This window comes from Eumetopias jubatus, unplaced genomic scaffold, assembly GCF_037043125.1.
Source record: "Eumetopias jubatus isolate StellerSeaLion01/CBP00866 unplaced genomic scaffold, mEumJub1_p1.0 scaffold_1, whole genome shotgun sequence".
In the NCBI taxonomy this organism is placed as follows: Eukaryota; Metazoa; Chordata; class Mammalia; order Carnivora; family Otariidae; genus Eumetopias; species Eumetopias jubatus.
Window position 1 is genome coordinate 7,035,586 of NW_028274807.1, and position 2,187 is coordinate 7,037,772.

The 2,187-nt window shown below is 60.4% G+C and overlaps 1 protein-coding gene across 1 annotated transcript; it reads right to left on the minus strand.

The window, feature by feature from the left end:
- Positions 1-323: 323 nt before the first annotated feature.
- On the minus strand, positions 324-1,889 carry LOC148164961 (uncharacterized). The gene is made up of 2 exons (XM_088021239.1): positions 1,088-1,889; positions 324-1,021 (listed from the first exon to the last, which is right to left on the minus strand). The coding sequence occupies exons 1-2, from the start codon at positions 1,875-1,877 to the stop codon at positions 324-326; spliced, it is 1,488 nt and encodes a 495-aa protein (XP_087877365.1). The 5' UTR covers positions 1,878-1,889.
- Between the last annotated feature and the right edge of the window lie 298 nt (positions 1,890-2,187).

A 2,187-nucleotide genomic window follows, 5' to 3' on the forward strand; every position in this document is an offset into this window, starting at 1 on the left:
TTTATTCACATAAATACTGAGTCATTTCTGCGGAACTGTAACCCTAGTCCTAGAGCGCGGGAATGGTCTTGTTGAAAGTCTCTATCCATGACCACGATAGAGGATGTCCTCAGGCTCAGTGGCATTAATTTAAATCCGAACACCATACCTAGAGCCTAGAGTTCTAAGGCGTATGGCGGGAAGCTGTGTAGTCACGACAATGTGAACGAAGCTCTATGTGCACAGTCCGCGATGGGGTCACACGGCTCTCCCGCGGAGAGTCACTGTGGCGTCAGTTCCGAAGTAGTAGCCGTTTCACCGGAGAGAGAGCCGTCAGACCTTCTTCACAGAGCTCTGTGAAGATGCTGAGCCGGGCTGTGGCGGCTCAGAGCCCAGCTGCCCTGAGCCCAGTCAGCCCTGCAGGCGACCCCGGGGCCCGGGGCCCTCACGGTGGGCCTTCCCTCCCCCCTGGGGGCCCGATGACCCCAGGGACCCCCCGACCCTTCCCGGCCTGCGGGGGCTGTGGGCGGAGCAGCCGGACCCGGAGGGTCCCTCGGGACCGGCCGGCAGCTGGACTCCGCACCGGCTAGCATCCGCCTCAAGCGATCATTCTCTTTCCTTAGCTCCTGGAACTCTCTCTCTCTGGACGCAGCTTCCACCCAGCTTTTTGTGGCTCTGTCCTGATGGAAGAGGACCACCTTGCGATAGTAGGAGGTGGTTCTCTCCAGCTCCTTGCCCAGGTCTTGGGCCATCTTCTTGTAGAGGTTGCGCATCTGGCACGTGAAGTTCATTTCTCTGTACACGCCGGCCAGTTTCTTCTTCACTTCCAAGCACTGAGCTTCCGCCTGAAACACTTTTCTGTGAAGTTGTAGGATGTATGGGTCCTGTTCATCCAGGGGGTTCTGAAGTTTCAGCCTCAGCTGCTGAATCTCCCTGTCCAGCTGGGAAGTTTCCTTCTGCAAAGGGTCCTCCTGGGTTTGCAGGCTGTGGATTTGTCGTGTCAGCCCCGCGGTCTCTCGCCTTTCTGCCCGCAGTTGTCTGGCTCTGTCTTGCTGTTCCCCTTCGGGACTCGGAGGGGACCCGGGGCAGCCAGCACCCTCAGGGACGCCCTTCAGATCCACTGGTGCCCGATGGGCGGGCTGATCGCCAATCCCTGCTCCCCTCTTTGGCTGGACTCCCCAGGTCCCGGCACCGGCGTGATCTGCAGGGAGGTCAGGCGGGGGGACGGCCTGGCGCCCGGGTCTGGCCCTCCACGGGGACCGGCTGGCCTGATCTTTCGGGACCGGCTCCATGCGTGCCTTCGACGGCTCCAGCCTTTCTTCTCCCTCCTTCTCCTGACCTTTCTGCCTCCATCTCGAAACTTCTTGGTTCAGCAGTTCTGGTCCTTCTGGAAAAGGAGTGTTTTCACGCCAATCCTTCCTTCTTTTCCTCAGAAGTTGCTCTCCATCCTTCTCTGATGTTCGGAGGATGGGTTTTTCCCCGGTGACCTGGGGAAGGTCGAGAGGCTGGCTCTTCGGTGCCTTCTTCAGAAAGTTGACAGTGTCCCAAAGCACCAACCTGCTCAGGTGTGTGCTCATTGCTGACAAGCACAGGGCTTTTCTCGGGGGAGGACTGGGCACCACCCCGGGTGGCCTGAGGGCGGCCTCGGCTTGTGTGGTTGGGCCACTCTCCTCACAGCATGCTCCACACACTTCGTGGCGGGCAGAGCCCCTGTGCCCCAAAGCCTTTGCGCTTCTTCGGGTGAGTCGTCTCTTCACTAGGAAAACCAGCAGCACAGTCCATACCAGCACTGCCCAGAACAACACGGGCCGACTTCCAGAAATCACCAGCAGCGCCCCCCACAGGTGCTCCAACACCAGCTGCCAAAGGGATCCGGAGGCCGACGGGGGGTCCTCCATGGCTGCGTCGGGCTCCACAGCTCTGCCTCCGAGGGCCAGTGTCCTGTGGCCACAACTGTCCACTCAGAACCCTGTGGAGAGTTCCACCTCTGAGGTCAACCGGTGCCCGGCAACCAGGGCAGAGTAGGTGGGCCGGGGGAGGGGCGGCCACCCAGGGGGAGGCCAGCCAGGTTCCAGAAAACAGTTCTCCCTGACTTTGCTGTGAAGTAGAAAGTTGTCTCAATCACACAAGCCCTGGGGGAGGTGGGAAGGGGTGATGCCAGCCCTGAGCTCAGCCACTCTGGGCCCACCTGGCCCTGCAGCAAACCTG